This window comes from Salvelinus namaycush, chromosome 1 (assembly GCF_016432855.1).
Source record: "Salvelinus namaycush isolate Seneca chromosome 1, SaNama_1.0, whole genome shotgun sequence".
NCBI classification, from domain to species: Eukaryota; Metazoa; Chordata; class Actinopteri; order Salmoniformes; family Salmonidae; genus Salvelinus; species Salvelinus namaycush.
In genome coordinates this window covers 6,705,025-6,726,664 of record NC_052307.1, presented here as the reverse complement: position 1 = coordinate 6,726,664, position 21,640 = coordinate 6,705,025, and the positions used below count along the sequence as shown (strand labels likewise).

Sequence of the window (21,640 nt, the reverse complement as noted above, 5' to 3'; positions counted from 1 at the left end):
AAGGTTATTTTTCTACAAACATCATGTCACTTTATCAAAAACATCCTTCATTACTACATCTTTTGGTTCTCCAAATCATCCAATAAGGATGTAGAAAAAAATATATGGATATCGTCGAAACCATCCCATGAAATTGTCCTTCGGATGTCAAAGTTGCAACCTTACATTTTCAGGAAGTTCTAGCGAGGTCTCTCCACTCCAGTCTCGTTGCACTTGTGCTATTGGGTCCTTTGGTGAACGTGTCTTGCTGCTGAGTGGACAGAAAGCCCAAGGCCCGTATTCACAAAGCATCTCAGAGTAGAAGTGCTGATATGGGATCAGGTTCCTCCTGTCATGCTTTCTCATCTAAAAGGCTAAACTGATTCTAGATCAGCACTCCTACTCTGAGATGCTTAATGACTACGGGCCCTGGACACACAGAACTTTTAGTTGGTACAAGTGTTGATGTTCTTGCCATCGGCAGCGTCCTCCACTAGGGAGAGGTGGTAGTCGGTGGACAGGGTGAAGTGGGAGACGCAGCCCACCAGACCTCCACTGTACTGCCGGTTAGTGTGCAGAGCAATCTCCTTCATCCCCCCTAGGCAGAGCAGAGACATCAGGCATTAAAGTTCTAATCCTACTCATCTTCATCATAATTACAATATGACATTTCTGACCATGACTACCCTTATCACCATCATAACCATTATCAACACCATCACCCAAATTGCCATCACTATCATCACGATAATTTTCTTTGTCATCATCATCGTCATCACCATCATAACCATTATCATCACAGTCATAACCATTATCATCACAGTCATAACCATTATCATCACAGTCATAACTATTACCATTGCTGTTATTGCTATCTTAACAATCATCATATCATGATCAACATAGGTTGTACTAGCTTACATTTAGTCTTCCAACCATCAGACAGACAGTGGAACCGCCAGACAGACAGACATTGGAACTGAGGAACCACCAGACAGACAGACATTGGAACTGAGGAACCGCCAGACAGACAGACATTGGAACTGAGGAACCGCCAGACAGACATTGGAACTGAGGAACCACCAGACAGACAGACAGACAGACAGACAGACAGACAGACAGACAGACAGACAGACAGACAGACAGACAGACATTGGAACTGAGGAACCACCAGATAGATAGACAGACATTGGAACTGAGGAACCGCCAGACAGACAGACAGACATTGGAACTGAGGAACCGCCAGACAGACAGACAGACATTGGAACTGAGGAACCGCCAGACAGACAGACAGACATTGGAACTGAGGAACCGCCAGACAGACGGACATTGGAACTGAGGAACCACCAGACAGACAGACAGACAGACAGACAGACAGACAGACAGACAGACAGACAGACAGACGGACATTGGAACTGAGGAACCACCAGACAGACAGACAGACAGACAGACAGACAGACAGACAGACAGACAGACAGACAGACAGACAGACAGACAGACAGACAGACAGACAGACATTGGAACTGAGGAACCGCCAGACAGACGGACATTGGAACTGAGGAACCGCCAGACAGACAGACATTGGAACTGAGGAACCGCCAGACAGACAGACATTGGAACTGAGGAACCGCCAGACAGACGGACATTGGAACTGAGGAACCGCCAGACAGACATTGGAACTGAGGAACCGCCAGAGAGACAGACATTGGAACTGATGAACCGCCAGACAGACATTGGAACTGATGAACCACCACCAGACAGACGACAGACAGACAGAGATTGGACCTGAGGAACCACCAGACAGACATTGGAACTGAGGAACTGCAAGGCAGACATTGGAACTGAGGAACTGACAGACAGACATTGGAACTGAGGAACCACCAGACAGACATTGGAACGGAGGATGCAATGAGAATCCAGGAGACTATCCATGGAAGGGAATGGGAAAGGGGGATACCTAGTCAGTTGTACAACTGAATGCATTCAACTGAAATCTGTCTTCCGCATTTAACATAACCCCTCTAATCAGAGAGTTGCGGGAGGCTGCCTTAAATCAACATCCACGTCATCGGCGCCAGGGAAACAGTAGGTTAACTGCCTTGCTCATAGGCAGAACGACAGATTTTTACCTCGTCAGCTCGGGGATTCGAAATAGCAACCTTTGGGTTACTGGCCCAACGCTCCTACCCGCCAGGCTACCTGCCACGGCTGCACCTACTTCACTGCCCAGTCACTTTTAATAGGGACTAATGATGATTTAGTGTAAACTACACAATAGTTTCTTAAAAATACGATGACATTGCACTTTGGATGAAATCTTAATCAGCGGCAATAGAGAATGGAGTTAGTGGAACTGTCAGCCGGGAGGCACAGAACTTTCAGAGGTGGAGTGACGCAAAGTGCAACCCCAGGAATAATATAGGTGACTACATAGCTGTGGTGGTGACATACCGACATACAAGACCCCGTTGACGTTCAGCTGTCTCATCTTCCCAGGTGACCTGCCAGTCTGGGCCCCATAGTCATCCACTGTCAGCTTCCCAGTCTGGCCATCCCTGAAGAACACACAACAACAGGAAGGACGTGCAACAGAATGACACACAACGAGAGAGAGGGGGGGAGATGAATGGATGAGAGTTCCAGATAGGAAGAGTGTAATTACTTCTTTCATCTTTCTAATCCCCCCCCCTGACACTCATATAATGGATGTTAGCTCAATAAAATGGAGCTAAGCAGGTCATGAGAGAATCAATCCACTTGGACCCTAAGTCTGGATGTATTCTACATAGAGGAAGGGCTGTACATTGATGGGGTCTTGGTGTACAATACATGTACATTTACTGTCATTCCTGTCATTTACTGTCATTTCTCAGGTCTTTTCTGTGGCCCATGATGCCGCTGTACACTGGCCTAGAGACTACATTGAGATACGCACATACATCAAGGCAGAGAAACACACACACACACACATACATACACACACAGTTTTATGTCTATTTCCCAGACTTGTCTAAAGAAGTCCAATTGAAGCAATGAGACAGACCTCCAAATTCTTCCCAAATGTCTTAGACACTGCCTGATTCCATATGCACAAAATGTTACAACGGAATACAAGATCAAATGGGAGATTAATCTACAATGTCATACAAGTTTGCCACCTGCAATAAGACACATTATGTTGTATTCCCAGAAACCCTAGTAGAATGTAAGGCATTTTTCTTATTTTAATTTCCAAGTGAGAAGGCATTGAAAAGCACCTGACAGCCTTTACTCTGTGCCACCTTCCATCGCTGAAGGTTCCGTTGACGATCACATTGGCCACACCACTGCCCAGGTTATAGCTACAGACACAGGAAGACAACATTGGAATTAACTACTGCTACAATCATCCCACAGCCAGGAATGAAACAATGCACATACGACAAGGCTCAACTCAAAGGGTTGGTTTCCCAGATGCCGATTATGCCTAGTCCTGGACCAACAAAATGGTGTACGGAGTCTACTTTTTAGTCTATGCGTAGTTTTAAGGCTTAAGCTGGGATTCATCCTTTTCGGGGCTATGCACCTTTTAAAGGCAATGTTCCCGCATTTGTGGAGAACGCATTCACGGTAAATGCTGCATATGTTAATCTCAATCGGAAATTACCTTTAAATGCAAATTGCGCTATATTGCGGATCTAACACGAATCGCAATCAATCCTGGCCTTAATCTGTATCCAGGAAACTGTCCCAAAGATACGGAAAGAAAAGGCTGGGCAATGTTTTTACCAGCCTGGTCCCAGACCTGTTTGTGCTGTCTTACCACAGCATGACCAGAGGAGTTTTTTCTTCTGCAGGAAGCATTAGGGAAAGGGAAGGTGTGGACTAGAGGTCAACCGATTCTGATTTATCAACGCCAATACCGATTATTGGAGGCCCAAAAAAGCAGATACCAATTAATCGGCCGATTTTTATATATATATTTGTAATAATGACAATTACAACAATAGTGAATGAACACTTATTTTTCCTTAATATAATACATAAATAAAAATACATTTAGTCTCAAATAAATAATGAAACATGTTCAATTTGGTTTAAATAATGCAAAAACAAAGTGTTGGAGAAGAAAGTAAAAGTGCAATATGTGCCATGTAAAAAAGCTAACGTTTAAGTTCCTTGCTCAGAACATGAGAACATATGAAAGCTGGTGGTTCCTTTTAACATGAGTCTTCAGTATTCCCAGTTAAGACGTTTTAGGTTGTAGTTATTATAGGAATTATAGGACTATTTCTCTCTATACCATTTGTATTTCATATACCTTTGACTATTGGATGTTCTTATAGGCACTATAGTATTGCCAGCCTAATCTCTGGGGAGTTGATAGGCTTGAAGTCATAAACAGCGCTGTGCTTCAAGCATTGCGAAGAGCTGCTGGCAAACGCAGGAAAGTACTGTTTGAATGAATGCTTACGAGCCTGCTGCTGCCTACCACCGCTCAGTCAGACTGCTCTTTCAATATCAAATCCTAGACTTAATTATAATATAATAAACACACAGAAATATGAGCCTTTGGTCATTAATATGGTCAAATCCTGAAACGATCATTTCGAAAAACAAAATGTTTATTCTTTCAGTGAAATACAGAACCGTTCCCTATTTTATCAAACGGGTGGCATCCCTAAGTCTGAATATTGCTGTTACATTGCACAACCTTCAATGTTATATCATAATTATGTAAAATTCTGGCAAATTAATTACGGTCTTTTTGTTAGGAAGAAATGGTCTTCACACAGATCGCAACGAGCCAGGCGGCCCAAACTGCTGCATATACCCTGACTCTGCTTGCACAGAACGCAAGAGAAGTGACACAATTTCCCTAGTTAATATTGCCTGCTAACATGAATTTCTTTTAACTAAATATGCAGGTTAAAAAATATATACTTGTGGTATTGATTTTAAGAAAGGTATTGATGTTTATGGTTAGGTACATTGGTGCAACGACAGTGCTTTTTTCACGAATGTGGTTCTTAAATCATCACCCGTTTGGCGAAGTAGGCTGTGATTCGACGATAAATTAACAGGCACCGTATTGATTATTTGCAACACAGGACAAGCTAGTTAATCTAGTAATATCATCAACCATGTGTAGTTAACTAGTGATTATGTTAAGATTGATTATGTTTTTATAAGATAAGTCTAATGCTAGCTAGCAACTTACCTTGGCTCCTTGCTGCACTCGCGTAACAGGTGGTCAGCCGGCCACGCAGTCTCCTTGTGGAGTGCAATGTAATCGGCCATAATCGGCATCCAAAAATGCAGATTACCGATTGTTATGAAAACTTGAAATCGTCCCTAATTAATCGGCCATGCCGATTAACCGGTCAACTTCTAGTGTGGACTCGAGTGATGTGTAACGTCAGGGGTTCATCATTAGGGAAAGGGAAGGTGTGGACTCGAGTGATGTGTAACGTCAGGGGTTCATCATTAGGGAAAGGGAAGGTGTGGACTCGAGTGATGTGTGACATCAGGGGTTCACCATTAGGGAAACGGAAGGTGTGGACTCGAGTGATGTGTGACATCAGGGATTCACCATTAGGGAAACGGAAGGTGTGGACTCGAGTGATGTGTGACATCAGGGGTTCACCATTAGGGAAACGGGAAGGTGTGGACTCGAGTGATGTGTGACGTCAGGGGTTCACCATTAGGGAAACGGGAAGGTGTGGACTCGAGTGATGTGTGACATCAGGGGTTCATCATTAGGGAAAGGGAAGGTGTGGACTCGAGTGATGTGTGACATCAGGGATTCACCATTAGGGAAACGGAAGGTGTGGACTCGAGTGATGTGTGACATCAGGGGTTCACCATTAGGGAAACGGGAAGGTGTGGACTCGAGTGATGTGTGACGTCAGGGGTTCACCATTAGGGAAACGGAAGGTGTGGACTCGAGTGATGTGTGACATCAGGGGTTCACCATTAGGGAAAGGGAAGGTGTGGACTCGAGTGATGTGTGACATCAGGGATTCACCATTAGGGAAACGGAAGATGTGGACTCGAGTGATGTGTGACGTCAGGGGTTCACCATTAGGGAAACGGGAAGGTGTGGACTCGAGTGATGTGTGACATCAGGGGTTCACCATTAGGGAAAGGGAAGGTGTGGACTCGAGTGATGTGTGACATCAGGGGTTCACCATTAGGGAAAGGGAAGGTGTGGACTCGAGTGATGTGTAACGTCAGGGGTTCACCATTAGGGAAACGGGAAGGTGTGGACTCGAGTGATGTGTGACATCAGGGGTTCACCATTAGGGAAACGGGAAGGTGTGGACTCGAGTGATGTGTGACGTCAGGGGTTCATCATTAGGGAAAGGGAAGGTGTGGACTCGAGTGATGTGTGACATCAGGGGTTCACCATTAGGGAAACGGAAGGTGTGGACTCGAGTGATGTGTGACATCAGGGGTTCACCATTAGGGAAACGGGAAGGTGTGGACTCGAGTGATGTGTGACATCAGGGGTTCACCATTAGGGAAACGGGAAGGTGTGGACTCGAGTGATGTGTGACATCAGGGGTTCACCATTAGGGAAAGGGAAGGTGTGGACTCGAGTGATGTGTAACATCAGGGGTTCACCATTAGGGAAAGGGAAGGTGTGGACTCGAGTGATGTGTGACATCAGGGGTTCACCATTAGGGAAAGGGAAGGTGTGGACTCGAGTGATGTGTGACGTCAGGGGTTCACCATTAGGGAAAGGGAAGGTGTGGACTCGAGTGATGTGTAACGTCAGGGGTTCACCATTAGGAAACGGGAAGGTGTGGACTCGAGTGATGTGTGACGTCAGGGGTTCACCATTAGGAAACGGGAAGGTGTGGACTCGAATGATGTGTAACGTCAGGGGTTCACCATTAGGGAAACGGGAAGGTGTGGACTCGAGTGATGTGTGACGTCAGGGGTTCACCATTAGGGAAAGGGAAGGTGTGGACTCGAGTGATGTGTGACGTCAGGGGTTCACCATTAGGGAAAGGGAAGGTGTGGACTCGAGTGATGTGTGACGTCAGGGGTTCACCATTAGGGAAAATGAAGGTGTGGACTCGAGTGATGTGTGACGTCAGGGGTTCACCATTAGGGAAACGGGAAGGTGTGGACTCGAGTGATGTGTGACATCAGGGGTTCACCATTAGGGAAAGGGAAGGTGTGGACTCGAGCGATGTGTGACATCAGGGGTTCACCATTAGGGAAACGGGAAGGTGTGGACTCGAGTGATGTGTGACGTCAGGGATTCACCATTAGGGAAAGGGAAGGTGTGGACTCGAGTGATGTGTGACATCAGGGGTTCACCATTAGGGAAACGGGAAGGTGTGGACTCGAGTGATGTGTGACATCAGGGGTTCACCATTAGGGAAAGGGAAGGTGTGGACTCGAGTGATGTGTGACGTCAGGGGTTCACCATTAGGGAAAGGGAAGGTGTGGACTCGAGTGATGTGTGACGTCAGGGGTTCACCATTAGGGAAACGGGAAGGTGTGGACTCGAGTGATGTGTGACATCAGGGGTTCACCATTAGGGAAAGGGAAGGTGTGGACTCGAGCGATGTGTGACATCAGGGGTTCACCATTAGGGAAACGGGAAGGTGTGGACTCGAGTGATGTGTGACGTCAGGGATTCACCATTAGGGAAAGGGAAGGTGTGGACTCGAGTGATGTGTGACATCAGGGGTTCACCATTAGGGAAACGGGAAGGTGTGGACTCGAGTGATGTGTGACATCAGGGGTTCACCATTAGGGAAAGGGAAGGTGTGGACTCGAGTGATGTGTGACGTCAGGGGTTCACCATTAGGGAAACGGAAGGTGTGGACTCGAGTGATGTGTGACATCAGGGGTTCACCATTAGGGAAACGGGAAGGTGTGGACTCGAGTGATGTGTGACATCAGGGGTTCACCATTAGGGAAACGGGAAGGTGTGGACTCGAGTGATGTGTGACATCAGGGGTTCACCATTAGGGAAAGGGAAGGTGTGGACTCGAGTGATGTGTGACATCAGGGGTTCACCATTAGGGAAAGGGAAGGTGTGGACTCGAGTGATGTGTGACATCAGGGGTTCACCATTAGGGAAAGGGAAGGTGTGGACTCGAGTGATGTGTGACGTCAGGGGTTCACCATTAGGGAAAGGGAAGGTGTGGACTCGAGTGATGTGTAACGTCAGGGGTTCACCATTAGGAAACGGGAAGGTGTGGACTCGAGTGATGTGTGACGTCAGGGGTTCACCATTAGGAAACGGGAAGGTGTGGACTCGAGTGATGTGTAACGTCAGGGGTTCACCATTAGGGAAACGGGAAGGTGTGGACTCGAGTGATGTGTGACGTCAGGGGTTCACCATTAGGGAAAGGGAAGGTGTGGACTCGAGTGATGTGTGACGTCAGGGGTTCACCATTAGGGAAAGGGAAGGTGTGGACTCGAGTGATGTGTGACGTCAGGGGTTCACCATTAGGGAAAGGGAAGGTGTGGACTCGAGTGATGTGTGACGTCAGGGGTTCACCATTAGGGAAACGGGAAGGTGTGGACTCGAGTGATGTGTGACATCAGGGGTTCACCATTAGGGAAAGGGAAGGTGTGGACTCGAGCGATGTGTGACATCAGGGGTTCACCATTAGGGAAACGGGAAGGTGTGGACTCGAGTGATGTGTGACGTCAGGGATTCACCATTAGGGAAAGGGAAGGTGTGGACTCGAGTGATGTGTGACATCAGGGGTTCACCATTAGGGAAACGGGAAGGTGTGGACTCGAGTGATGTGTGACATCAGGGGTTCACCATTAGGGAAAGGGAAGGTGTGGACTCGAGTGATGTGTGACGTCAGGGGTTCACCATTAGGGAAAGGGAAGGTGTGGACTCGAGTGATGTGTGACGTCAGGGGTTCACCATTAGGGAAACGGGAAGGTGTGGACTCGAGTGATGTGTGACATCAGGGGTTCACCATTAGGGAAAGGGAAGGTGTGGACTCGAGCGATGTGTGACATCAGGGGTTCACCATTAGGGAAACGGGAAGGTGTGGACTCGAGTGATGTGTGACGTCAGGGATTCACCATTAGGGAAAGGGAAGGTGTGGACTCGAGTGATGTGTGACATCAGGGGTTCACCATTAGGGAAACGGGAAGGTGTGGACTCGAGTGATGTGTGACATCAGGGGTTCACCATTAGGGAAAGGGAAGGTGTGGACTCGAGTGATGTGTGACGTCAGGGGTTCACCATTAGGGAAAGGGAAGGTGTGGACTCGAGTGATGTGTGACGTCAGGGGTTCACCATTAGGGAAACGGGAAGGTGTGGACTCGAGTGATGTGTGACGTCAGGGATTCACCATTAGGGAAACGGGAAGGTGTGGACTCGAGTGATGTGTGACATCAGGGGTTCATCATTAGGGAAAGGGAAGGTGTGGACTCGAGTGATGTGTGACATCAGGGGTTCACCATTAGGGAAAGGGAAGGTGTGGACTCGAGTGATGTGTGACATCAGGGATTCACCATTAGGGAAACGGGAAGGTGTGGACTCGAGTGATGTGTGACATCAGGGGTTCACCATTAGGGAAAGGGAAGGTGTGGACTCGAGTGATGTGTGACATCAGGGGTTCACCATTAGGGAAAGGGAAGGTGTGGACTCGAGTGATGTGTGACATCAGGGGTTCACCATTAGGGAAAGGGAAGGTGTGGACTCGAGTGATGTGTGACGTCAGGGATTCACCATTAGGGAAACGGGAAGGTGTGGACTCGAGTGATGTGTGACATCAGGGGTTCACCATTAGGGAAAGGGAAGGTGTGGACTCGAGTGATGTGTGACGTCAGGGGTTCATCATTAGGGAAAGGGAAGGTGTGGACTCGAGTGATGTGTGACATCAGGGGTTCACCATTAGGGAAAAGGGAAGGTGTGGACTCGAGTGATGTGTGACGTCAGGGATTCACCATTAGGGAAAGGGAAGGTGTGGACTCGAGTGATGTGTGACATCAGGGGTTCACCATTAGGGAAAGGGAAGGTGTGGACTCGAGTGATGTGTGACATCAGGGGTTCACCATTAGGGAAAGGGAAGGTGTGGACTCGAGTGATGTGTGACGTCAGGGGTTCACCATTAGGGAAAGGGAAGGTGTGGACTCGAGTGATGTGTGACGTCAGGGATTCACCATTAGGGAAAGGGAAGGTGTGGACTCGAGTGATGTGTAACGTCAGGGGTTCACCATTAGGGAAACGGGAAGGTGTGGACTCGAGTGATGTGTGACGTCAGGGATTCACCATTAGGGAAACGGGAAGGTGTGGACTCGAGTGATGTGTGACATCAGGGGTTCACCATTAGGGAAACGGGAAGGTGTGGACTCGAGTGATGTGTGACGTCAGGGATTCACCATTAGGGAAACGGGAAGGTGTGGACTCGAGTGATGTGTGACATCAGGGGTTCACCATTAGGGAAACGGGAAGGTGTGGTCGAGGGGTGTGTGAGGTCAGGGGTTCACCTGAAAATGAGTGCTCCATCCTGCAGTCCTAAAGACAGGAAGTCACTGTTGGGCCTCACTTGGCTGTCGCCTCGCCATAGCAACAGACCATCCTTCGCAGTGCTCTTAAAGCGCATAAACATGTTGGTCCTGACGCCCGAAACCCTGGGGTGGGAAACACACAGGATCTGTCAGCACAGAGTGGCACACGCATCACTTTCCTTAAAATCCCACAAACCCAGAGGGCTTTCTAGTTGACTGGGTTATACTCACATTGGCTGACTGTGTAGTGTACATCATCTGACTAAAGCTAATTACAGAAACTATGTCATGCAGTATAACTCAACTACTGCTGAAGTCATAGTATTTCTGTCTGAACCTAATGCTTCAGAAAATACTATTTTAGTGGTAGTGTTTTCTCTAAAGCACACGTACATGCACGCACGCACGCACGCACACACACACATAGACAAACCTTTTCAGGATTTCACGATTGTCGTATGTGAGGTAGCTGCGGCCAATGAATTGTGGAATCTCAATGGCCTCTGTGACAGCTGAAAAGAAAATAACATTTACACAATGTGGCCACTAGATGTCCTCCTAAGCATGGTACTAACTGAGGGGAACCGGGACACAGACAACGCTGCACAGGATAATGAACAGGGGTGTATTCATTAGTGCACACTGTAGCAAAATATTTTGCAACTGAACACGTTTTTCAACGAATTTGAGAGTTTCTGATTTACAAATTCATGAGTTCCTTCCTGGTTTTTGCCTGTTTGTTCTGTGTGGTTCCTAGTAAATATACCCTAGGTAAACAAAAAAAGTGTACAAACAGCATTATTAAAGTCTGATATGGTAGATGAACAGAGGTAGCCTAGTATTTACGAACATAATGGTGATAGAAAACTTACTGTTTAAACAGTAATTCCCACATTCTGCACAGCGAAAGCATAAAACAGATAAGATAACGGCTTAGGCGAGATTATGTTGTTCAAATATATTACATACATTAAAATGTACATTTAAATGCAAAATATTTTCCACCAAAATGTTGAAAATCTACCTTGTCATACGGAATGTAGTCTACAGAGTATAACTTGTGAAAAATGTGGACGCGGGAACAATTTATTTTCCGTCTCTCACCCTTCTGGCAGTGCCGGCCATCGTAGCCGAGAGGGCAGTCACACTCGTAGTCATCCCAATTGGGCCTGCAGGTGCCGCCGTTGGCACAGGGACTCTGCACACATGGGTGGGCTGCGTTCTCCACATTCACCCCCAGAGCAAAGTCCTTGGTCAGTGGGATGCTGCGGTCATTCAGAACCAGCTGACACAACAAGTAGAGGGGAGGGTGGGGGGGCAGGTAGATGAGGAGAACGTTAAATGAACAATCATTGTTTCCTTCTCCTATACGAACAAATTAATGAATGAAGTACTGAATGAATTAACAAACAAATGAATAAATTAATGAATTGAGTTGACCATTGTAAAATATATGTCAACTTGCCACAGTACACACATTAAGAACAATCGAGGAGAAATATACACAAAAGTCAAAATACTGTGGTCAGATGGGCCATCCCAACACTTTAACATGTATTTGAAAAGCCAAATCAGTTGTGTTTGTGGGATATCTGGCTCTTCACCTGGCTCATTATCTGACTCATTATCTGGCTCTTCATCTGGCTCTTCATCTGGCTCTTCATCTGGCTCTTCATCTGGCTCTTCATCTGGCTCTTCATCTGACTCTTCATCTGACTCTTCATCTGACTCTTCATCTGACTCTTCATCTGGCTCTTCATCTGACTCTTCATCTGACTCTTCATCTGACTCTTCATCTGGCTCTCCATCTGGCTCTTCATCTGGCTCTCCATCTGGCTCTTCATCTGGCTCTTCATCTGACTCTTCATCTGACTCTTCATCTGACTCATTATTTACTAGGAACTCTGGGACACATGCAGTAAGAACCTAACAACTGGGCTGTGTTCAGTACGAAAACACATAATGCAATGTTCAATTAAAAACAGAAACAGGTGATGTTCTGAACGACCAGCTGAAAAAAAACGGGGAGGGGTTGGGTTGTGGCTTTGGGAACGCTGTCGGAATAGCCCCTGCCCTTTAAATACGTTCACTGACTGCTTCAAGCCACACCTCGCCTCACCCACCAAAACGGAGCAAACGTACCTCAAAGTCAAGAATGTTCAAGAAACGTGTCGTTCAGTACAAGACGTTACACAATGTAGCAAACATGTAATCGAACTGAACGGACCCCCGGAGAGACTGTGGCACCCTATTCCCCTACATAGCGCACTATCTTTGACCAGAGCCCTATGGGCCATTTGGGAAGCAGCCGGTGTGACAGGGCAGGAGGTACGGCTGTTTCAGCCCCTCAACCTGAGTCATCTATACAGAAACAGTACCTTCTGGATGGTGCCGCTGAAGGGGCGGAGCACGGCCGCGGCGCTCTTGGTTTTGTCATATTGTGGAACTCCGCCGATGTACAGAGGAGAGCTGCACTTGATCTGAGTGAAGGCTCCCTGGAGGAGGAGGAGTCACAGTACAGTCACAGTACAGTAGAGTCACAGTAGAGTCACCATAGAATAGAGTTACAGTGTAGTAGAATTACAATAGAGTAGAGTCACAGTAGAGTAGAGTTACAGTAGAGTAGAGTTACAGTAGAGTAGAGTTACAGTAGAGTCACAGTAGAGTAGAGTTACAGTAGAGTAGAGTTACAGTGGAGTAGAGTCACAGTAGAGTCACAGTATTCACAGTAGAGTAGAGTCACAGTAGAGTCACCATATTCACAGTAGAGTCACAGTAGAGTAGAGTCACAGTATTCACAGTAGAGTAGAATCACAGTAGAGTGAAGTCACAGTAGAATTGTTCCTTACCATGCCTCCTGACCTAGGTAAACACTGTGCCCTAGAGTTTTTACCTGGTCAGGTTACATGGTCAAGTGTAGGGATGTTGTGGTGAACATACTACAGGCAGTTATGAGAAATGTAAAATTCAGGAAAAATCGGACAAGAAAAACGCAGTAAAATTCCACGTGAGCATTGAGTCACGGTAATCTCCTTTTATGCACTCTGGACACAGTGGCAGAATAAATTCAACCACACATTTGTTTCATTACAAAACCAGAGAGCAACATCTGTCCGGTGAAGTCAACAAAACATATGGCATGTAACAAACAGTTACATGACCTACAGCATGGTCAAGCAAGGTAATGTTTCCCTACATTTTTCGGACAACTAAACAACTATTGATTTAGAACCACAGAGAGTTACCACAAGTCGCAAAGAAAACAGGAGCTGCCTCCACTATTCCAGCACTATTTCAACATCATCTAATCTCCTCTGCTTAGTCTAATACAGTGACAACTAAAAGATACCAAAAACGATTTAGTCCAATCAATGTAAGCTAAATATGATGTGGCTGTCCATGGTATTGATTTCTGTGAGTGTTTGTGTGTGTGTGCATGTATGTGTGAAAACATGTGGATTTACTCTACTTGCCAATGCCATCTTCCTCTTTCATGTTGCCTGACAGTATATGACTATTTCATACAGTACACGCTATTATTTTTGGTTGTCCTAGGTTACCTGGCTAAAATACTTGCTCGCTAGCTTAACTTCATGGGCAACGGCGCGCCAGGCCAGCTAGTTAACATTAGCATATTAAGTCTAGCTACATATTGAACTTCCATCCTCTCAGGCCAGGGGCAAAACAATGTACGAATGTATGGTTGGATCAGATTCGCCGTTATAATCATTGGCCAGTACGGAGAATTAAGTACAACCACAAGTTCAAATCCCTATCTCCAAATGTAATGGCTAATTTAGGAAAGGGACGATTTTAGCTAGCTAGCCACCGGAGGACAACAACACAATGAGATGCAACAATTCAATTTTTTTTCTGTCAATAATGACGTTTGGCTCGTGATGTGATTGGTCTGAAGACAAATCCAAACTGGCTTCCCTTGACACTTTTTTTGTGTGCACCAGGACCAATCACAGCTGAGCTCACTCAGTTTAGCTGAACGCTGATTGGCTATTATTTTATATATTTCTTTATCAAGGGAGGCCAAATGCTCGCTGGCTTTCCTTCCATTCAATGCTATGGGTGGCAACAATGTTTTTGTGACTTTCTCAAATCATCAATAGCCTATAGTCGCATCATGCAGCCCATATATGTTTGATTTCTAAGACATTCTAAGGTTTGTATCATTCACAACTAATGTTGCCAAAGAACTCTAAATCCAGTGTATAGGACCTGTTTCAAATGATCACTTGCTAAACGTGCAAAACGTGTTCATGTTAATTAACGGTCAATTACCGTGAGACAGACAGTCTTTTGCGTGACAATAACCAGCTGACAAAATGTTTTCTGGAAATCCCAATCGAACAATTCCCAGAATCAGGATAGAAAAGGAAGGACATCTGTAATTCTCCGACCAGGATTTCTGGAAAACCAGGGAATTTGGGGAAAGTTGTTGGAAATGTCAAATCCTAGTCCAGTCCTGTACCTCAGCTATGCCCTCCATGGGCCTCTGGTTGTCCACCTGCAGGATGCCACTCTTGGCTGTACGAGAGACCCGCAGCTCATGCCATGCGCCTATACTGACCTGCTCCTCACTCCTACACACACACGCGCACACACGCACACAGAGACACACATACGCATGTACATAAACAGACATAGACACACATTCGCACACAGACACAGACACAGACACACACAGACAGGAAAAGCATGGGTCAAACAGTCATCATTTCCTATACATATGAACAAAGAGTTGCCAGCACAAGTCTACAAACACTAGAAAACAGTCGTAACAAAGGCATATCTTCTAAACATAGATCTTTCAATGAAGCCTGTACCTAATGACAGACCCTCCAGAGCCACAGTCAAAGCGGAACTCCACGTATCCTTCCACCAGGTTGATGGCCAAGAAGTCCCGGCTGCTGGCGTCGTCGCTGTAGAGCAGCGTGCCGTCAGGACTGGCCGGCTGAAAGGTGATCTCAAACTCCATGAAGGACAGGTAACTGAGGAGGGACTGGGGCCAAGGGGCGCTGGCGTACGAAAACATGGTCTCGTTGAAGAGCGGCAGAGACAGCAGGAAACCTGGCAGTGGTTTGAGATAAAGTGACAGGTTTGGGATAGAGTGACAGGTTTGGGATAGAGTGACAGGTTTGGGATAGAGTGACAGGTTTGGGATAGAGTGACAGGTTTGGGATAGAGTGACAGGTTTGGGATAGAGTGACAGGTTTGGGATGGAGTGACAGGTTTGGGATAGAGTGACAGGTTTGGGATAGAGTGACAGGTTTGGGATAGAGTGACAGGTTTGGGATAGAGTGACAGGTTTGGGATAGAGTGACAGGTTTGGGATAGAGTGACAGGTTTGGGATAGAGTGACAGGTTTGGGATAGAGTGACAGGTTTGGGATAGAGTGACAGGTTTGGGATGGAGTGACAGGTTTGGGATGGAGTGACAGGTTTGGGATAGAGTGACAGGTTTGGGATAGAGTGACAGGTTTGGGATGGAGTGACAGGTTTGGGATAGAGTGACAGGTTTGGGATAGAGTGACAGGTTTGGGATAGAGTGACAGGTTTGGGATAGAGTGACAGGTTTGGGATCGAGTGACAGGTTTGGGATAGGGTGACAGGTTTGGGATAGGGTTAGGGGAGAGGAGTTGGAAAATGTTTCAAAATCGAAACGCTGATCTATCTAAGTAGCATACAGGGTGTGGCTGATCTTTCTAAGTAGAATACAGGGTGTGGCTGATCTATCTAAGTAGAATACAGGGTGTGGCTGATCTTTCTAAGTAGAATACAGGGTGTGGCTGATCTGTCTAAGTAGAATACAGGGTGTGGCTAATCTTTCTAAGTAGAATACAGGGTGTGGCTGATCTATCTAAGTAGAATACAGGGTGTGGCTGATCTATCTAAGTAGAATACAGGGTGTGGCTGATCTATCTAAGTAGAATACAGGGTGTGGCTGATCTATCTAAGTAGAATACAGGGTGTGGCTGATCTTTCTAAGTAGAATACAGGGTGTGGCTGATCTATCTAAGTAGAATCCAGGGTGTGGCTGATCTATCTAAGTAGAATACAGGGTGTGGCTGATCTATCTAAGTAGAATACAGGGTGTGGCTGATCTGTCTAAGTAGAATACAGGGTGTGGCTGATCTTTCTAAGTAGAATACAGGGTGTGGCTGATCTATCTAAGTAGAATACAGGGTGTGGCTGATCTTTCTAAGTAGAATACAGGGTGTGGCTGATCTTTCTAAGTAGAATACAGGGTGTGGCTGATCTTTCTAAGTAGAATACATGGTGTGGCTGATCTATCTAAGTAGAATACATGGTGTGGCTGATCTATCTAAGTAGCATACAGGGTGTGGCTGATCTATCTAAGTAGCACAAGAAAGAAACATATCTATGTCTGATGTCAAGTATGATTGAATGGGCAGAAGTCAGTATTTAATATCTACATTTATTCACAATTGGCATTATACAGTTTGTGTTGTAGAGAAGTACAGTATGATGTATCCCAAATAGCACCCTATTCCCTACACAGTGCACTACTTTTGACCAGAGCCCTATGGGCCATTTGTGACGCAGACTAGAGGACAGAAAGATGACTCACTCTCTTCACAGAGCATGCCTCTGAAGCCCAGAGGGCACAGACAGATGTACCCGTCCGCTCGGTTGGCAAAGCAGATCCCTCTGTTGTCGCAGGTGATCATCTCACACACACTGTCACTGCAGTCACCTGGAGAACAAACAGAAAGGATACACACAGGCGCTGCAGGGTTTAAAGAAACAGTTCACAACAACAACAACAAAAAAGGTGTCCACTGTTAATACAATCCCAAGAAATTGTGCAGTCAAGTTTTCACTTTTAGAACAAAGCTACATTTCTGATGATGTGTTTTGTGTTTTATGATGATGATGAACTCTCTCTTTAACTGCCCCAAACTCTAAATTAACTATCCCTTTAACTGCCCCCATCTCTAAATTAACTATGCATTTAACTGCCCCCTAAGTCTAAATGAACTATCCCTTTAACTGCCCCCAACTCTAAATGAACTATCCCTTTAACTGCCCCCATTTCTAAATTAACTATGCATTTAACTGCCCCCTAAGTCTAAATGAACTATCCCTTTTACTGCCCCCTATCTCTAAATGAACTATCCCTTTAACTGCCCCCTAACTCTAAATTAACTATCCCTTTAACTGCCCCTTAACTAAATTAACTATCCCTTTAACTGCCCTCTAATTCTAAATGAACTATCCCTTTAACTGCCCTCTAATTCTAAATGAACTATCCCTTTAACTGCCCTCTAACTCTAAATGAACTATCCCTTTAACTGCCCTCTAATTCTAAATGAACTATCCCTTTAACTGCCCTCTAATTCTAAATGAACTATCCCTTTAACTGCCCTCTAACTCTAAATGAACTATCCCTTTAACTGCCCTCTAACTCTAAATGAACTATCCCTTTAACTGCCCTCTAACTCTAAATGAATTTACTTGTACAGCCAGACTTGACCAATAGATGGAATGTGGATGACACTACCACAGACGAAGAGCCAAGCGTAAGTGAAGTCTATTTTTTTCACTGCTGTCTATCCCTATTCTACATACCATCATTATGGGATGGGATGTGTATTTCATATCATCTTTCTTTGGACGAATCACCTCATTGATTTCACCTATGTGGTGCTACAGTGTGAGTTACCACTTTGACACAGAGTGAGAACCAGCGGTGCATCTCCCTCGTTCTGTCGACTCTCATCAACATTGACTGTCCATTCAACTCCACACCCGGTATAAATGCACTAATCAATATGGTGTCTGACTGTTGACCTACAGAAAGCCAGACAACTCTCCAGCTCAAATCTGACCTGGGGACAGATTCATTCCACAGACATGGCCAAAGACATGGGATGATGGACTACAGTACATCAGAATATTCATGGTAATTGGACAAAGTGACATTCTGTTAGAAGTGCTAGAACTAAAACTAGAGGTAAAAGACTACGATTATAAGACTTGAATGAAAAACATAAAGAAACATCAGAAACCATTGGGAATGAAGAGGATATACAAATAGCTAGACATCCAGACGTGTATGGATCGGACCCCGTCCCTTACCGATGTCTGCCCCGCTCAGAGCGCTGCCTAGGGGCCAGGGTCTGAGATCTGTGGCCTTGTTGTTGACGGTCAGGCTCTGGATGCAGCCCTGAAAGCCCCGGTTGCTCCCTGTGGCCCTGACCAACCAATAGGCACTGGGAGCCCCTCCCACGTACAACGGGCTTCGGAATGTGATCTTGGTGTACTGTCCCTGTGGGGGAGAAAGAGAGGGTCAACCATTACAGTCAAGCAAATCTATAGCTAATCCTGGCAAAACATAAAGAGAGAAATAGAAAAAGTGATGCACCAAAGCTCTCTAATGAGAGGGATTATCACCTGTCAATCATGGATGTGTGCATCCCAAATGACACCCTATTCCCTATATTGTGCACTACTTTAGACCAGGACTGGCACCCTATTCCCTACATAGTGCACTACTTTTGACCAGAGTCCATAAGGAAGCCCATCGGGCTATGGTCAAAAGTAGTGCACTATGTAGGGAATCGGGTGCCATTTGATACACAGACCATTATAGATCATACTTCTATCTCAGTGAAATATCGACCCAATCTAAAATATTGCTGGCTCCACTGGTGTGTTCTGCCCTCACCTGTGAGCGTCCTGAAACGGGCGTATCGTTGTCCATTCTCAGCCAGCCACTCATGCCGTCCCTGAATACGGTGACAGTGTGCCACTGTCCCGGCACCATGCGAGTCTCGCTGACTATCTGAGCTGCCCCAGTGCCACAGTTAAACCTGCAAAACCACAACACATTGTCTGTCTCCCTCGCCACAACCACACTGACCCTATCACAGCATGCATAATCTCTGTCACACAGTCTGGGATGAATTTTCCCCTAAGTACAGATCTAGAATCAGCTTCTCCTCCCCCAATACTAATCTTAATTATTAGTGGGGGAAATGCAAGACTGGCACAAGATCAGCATCAAGGGGAAAATTCACCCTACACCCTGACAAACCCGCCGCAACCACACTGGTCACACACCTGTAATGCAGCTTGCCTCGTACAAGAGCCAGAGAGGTGAAGTCTCCACGGCCATGCTCATTCTCCCCACAGTACAGCAACAAGCCATCCTCCGAGTCTGCCTAACACACAACACACACACACAGATACAGACGGAAATACACACACACATGCACGGACCACACACACAGACACACAACCAGTGGTATGGTACTGTACCTTGAATTCAAGGGTCATCTGAAATGTCTGGTAAGAGTTCTTCAGAGGTTCAAAGGTCATGTGGGAGTGGCCATAGAACCTTGGGAACTGCACCGTCACTCCTGGCAAACACAGAGCAGGAAACACCAGCTCATCACTGTGTTTTACAATGGCATCGATCAAGTCAGTGCGAACATGCAACACACTCAACTGAATTCAAATACTGGGGCTCAAAAATGTAGGAGTGCAAGGCAGAACCAGGTGGAAGATCATGATGGTATTCATTAGGGCACACCGTGGCAAAAGGCTTTACAACGGAAGGTAAAAAGAGCGTTGGTTATTGGACAAGCTCAGGTATAGTCCATCCTTGTTTTAGTTTGTGTCTTCTGTTTGGTGAATAATGAATACAACCCAGTTGAATTTAGGTGAAACACAAACATATTCAAAACTCTGACCCCCCCCCTTCTCCTTGTGCTCCACATGATCAATTTATGTTCATGACACAGAATTAGGCCTACACCAGAGACACCCTATCCACAGACCCTATCTCCACTAGAGAGACGTTTTCAGAGAAAGAGAGGACACAGATAATTTCCAGAAGGATGTCTATAGACCCAAACTCAGCCACTGTCTCTGGGGTACCCCCCCACAAATTACAGAGGATAGAACGCTCCGATTGCACAGGGTTGATCCATTCTCCCACGAGGAGAGGGGTTAAAAACACTCAATAAAGTCAGTCAAATTATTGTCAGGGTTTATAAGACTCAGGAGATAAGATGCTTTGAGTATAGTTCTGAGGAGGAGCAGGAAGAGGAGAGGAGGAAGGGGAGAAAGAGGAGGAGCAGGAAGAGGAGAGAAGGAAGGGGAGAAAGAGGAGGAGCAGGAAGAGGAGAGAAGGAAGGGGAGAAAGAGGAGGAGCAGGAAGAGGAGAGGAGGAAGGGGAGAAAGAGGAGGAGCAGGAAGAGGAGAGAAGGAAGGGGAGAAAGAGGAGGAGCAGGAAGAGGAGAGGAGGAAGGGGAGAAAGAGGAGGAGCAGGAAGAGGAGAAAGAGGAGGGGGGAAAGCAGGAGAAGAGGAAAAACAGGAAGAGGAGCAGGAGGAGCAGAAGTAGAGGAAGAGCAGGAGGAGGAGGAGCAGGGGGAGGAGCAGGAGTAAGAAGAGCAGAAGAAGAGGAAGAGCAGGAGGAAGAGCAGGAAGAGGAGCAGGAGTAAGAGGAGCAGAAGAAGAGGAAGAGCAGGAGTAAGAGGAGCAGAAGATAAGGAAGAGCAGGAGGAGGAGAAGCATGAAGAGCAGGAGGAAGAGGAGCAGGGGGAGAAGAAAGCTGGCAAGTCCCTGTCCTAATCCAAGGTCCAAGTCCTGTCATCACAGGGTTAACTCCCCCTGACCTGACCTGACCTGGACTGACTCACCGTAGGAGCAGATGTCACCACTGCGGCCCAGGTTGCAGTGGCAACGGGAGCCTCCGCTGTCGTAGTCACTGAGGCAGAAGCTGTCGGGGGGGCACACCGTGTCCTCACAGGCTAGGTCGTAGAGCCTGGGCACGGGGCCCATCCATTGGGTCATGGGGGGCGTGGGGGTGGTGGGAGGCAGGGTGGTGGGGGAAGGGCTGTCGGTGGTGGGGCTCATGGTGATCAGCTCAGGGGTGACGGGGGTAAGTGGGGAGCCCAGCTCTGGGTCAGAGGGGGGTGAGGGGAGGAGGATGGCGTTGGGTGCGGCCGTGCCCATCCTGTAGATGACGTTCCCGCCTGGCTGAGAGGACGGCGTTCCAGACCGGGAACGGAGCTGGGATCTCTGGTTGTCACCGTTGGGAATGGCAGGGAACGGCTTCAGCTTTGAAACGGCAAGATGGAGTAAGAGGGGCGCCACTGCCACGGTTAGTTTAGTTTGCTGGATTAGTTATTGG

At 46.7% G+C, this 21,640-nt stretch overlaps 1 protein-coding gene across 1 annotated transcript in view; it reads right to left on the bottom strand.

Annotated features, from left to right (window-relative positions):
• Positions 1-425: 425 nt before the first annotated feature.
• The window catches only part of LOC120050245 (pikachurin), a 55,872-nt gene continuing 34,657 nt past the window's right edge, over positions 426-21,640 (bottom strand). Inside the window, exons 8-23 of the mRNA XM_038996840.1 lie at positions 21,147-21,567; positions 19,761-19,861; positions 19,563-19,663; positions 19,168-19,312; positions 18,579-18,768; positions 17,068-17,193; positions 15,303-15,546; positions 14,948-15,059; positions 12,843-12,959; positions 11,569-11,749; positions 11,337-11,360; positions 10,898-10,976; positions 10,444-10,587; positions 3,237-3,320; positions 2,431-2,534; positions 426-577 (exon numbers count right to left, since the gene is read on the bottom strand). Coding sequence (XP_038852768.1) covers positions 426-577; positions 2,431-2,534; positions 3,237-3,320; positions 10,444-10,587; positions 10,898-10,976; positions 11,337-11,360; positions 11,569-11,749; positions 12,843-12,959; positions 14,948-15,059; positions 15,303-15,546; positions 17,068-17,193; positions 18,579-18,768; positions 19,168-19,312; positions 19,563-19,663; positions 19,761-19,861; positions 21,147-21,567 — 2,325 coding nt within the window. The remainder of the gene's footprint in view (positions 578-2,430; positions 2,535-3,236; positions 3,321-10,443; positions 10,588-10,897; positions 10,977-11,336; positions 11,361-11,568; positions 11,750-12,842; positions 12,960-14,947; positions 15,060-15,302; positions 15,547-17,067; positions 17,194-18,578; positions 18,769-19,167; positions 19,313-19,562; positions 19,664-19,760; positions 19,862-21,146; positions 21,568-21,640) is intronic.